Here is a 349-nt window from a genome sequence, read left to right on the forward strand (position 1 = left end):
ACACCCGCACCCCTCTGGTAACCAACAGTGGCCGTGACTGGAAAATGGAGACTTCACTGAGCAGCACAGATCACCACACACCCCTTTATCCTCATGGGCCCCGTTTGCGGCCACCCAAATGCCATCAAAGCTCCAGAGGCCTCAGGCCAGGGCCAGAAGTAGTGCAGCCCCATGAGGTGCTTGTGTTTGGGGGAGCCGGTCTGGAACGCCCATGTTGGCCATGCCAGAGTCCATGGCATTGCCACCCCTCAACAGCAGTGAGGCCCATCATACTTCCCTACCATTTATAACCGGCTACAATTTATAGCTGGTTTTGGAGCTGCCTGCAGGCAAACCGGGGCGGGTCGGG

General features: G+C 57.9%; 1 protein-coding gene across 1 annotated transcript in view; it reads left to right on the plus strand.

Moving 5' to 3' along the window:
- Positions 1-211: 211 nt before the first annotated feature.
- NOV (nephroblastoma overexpressed) overlaps positions 212-349 on the plus strand; it is a 6,130-nt gene continuing 5,992 nt past the window's right edge. Inside the window, exon 1 of the mRNA XM_009881032.1 lies at positions 212-257. Coding sequence (XP_009879334.1) covers positions 212-257 — 46 coding nt within the window. The remainder of the gene's footprint in view (positions 258-349) is intronic.

This window comes from Charadrius vociferus, unplaced genomic scaffold, assembly GCF_000708025.1.
Source record: "Charadrius vociferus isolate BGI_N301 unplaced genomic scaffold, ASM70802v2 scaffold2, whole genome shotgun sequence".
Lineage (NCBI taxonomy): Eukaryota > Metazoa > Chordata > Aves > Charadriiformes > Charadriidae > Charadrius > Charadrius vociferus.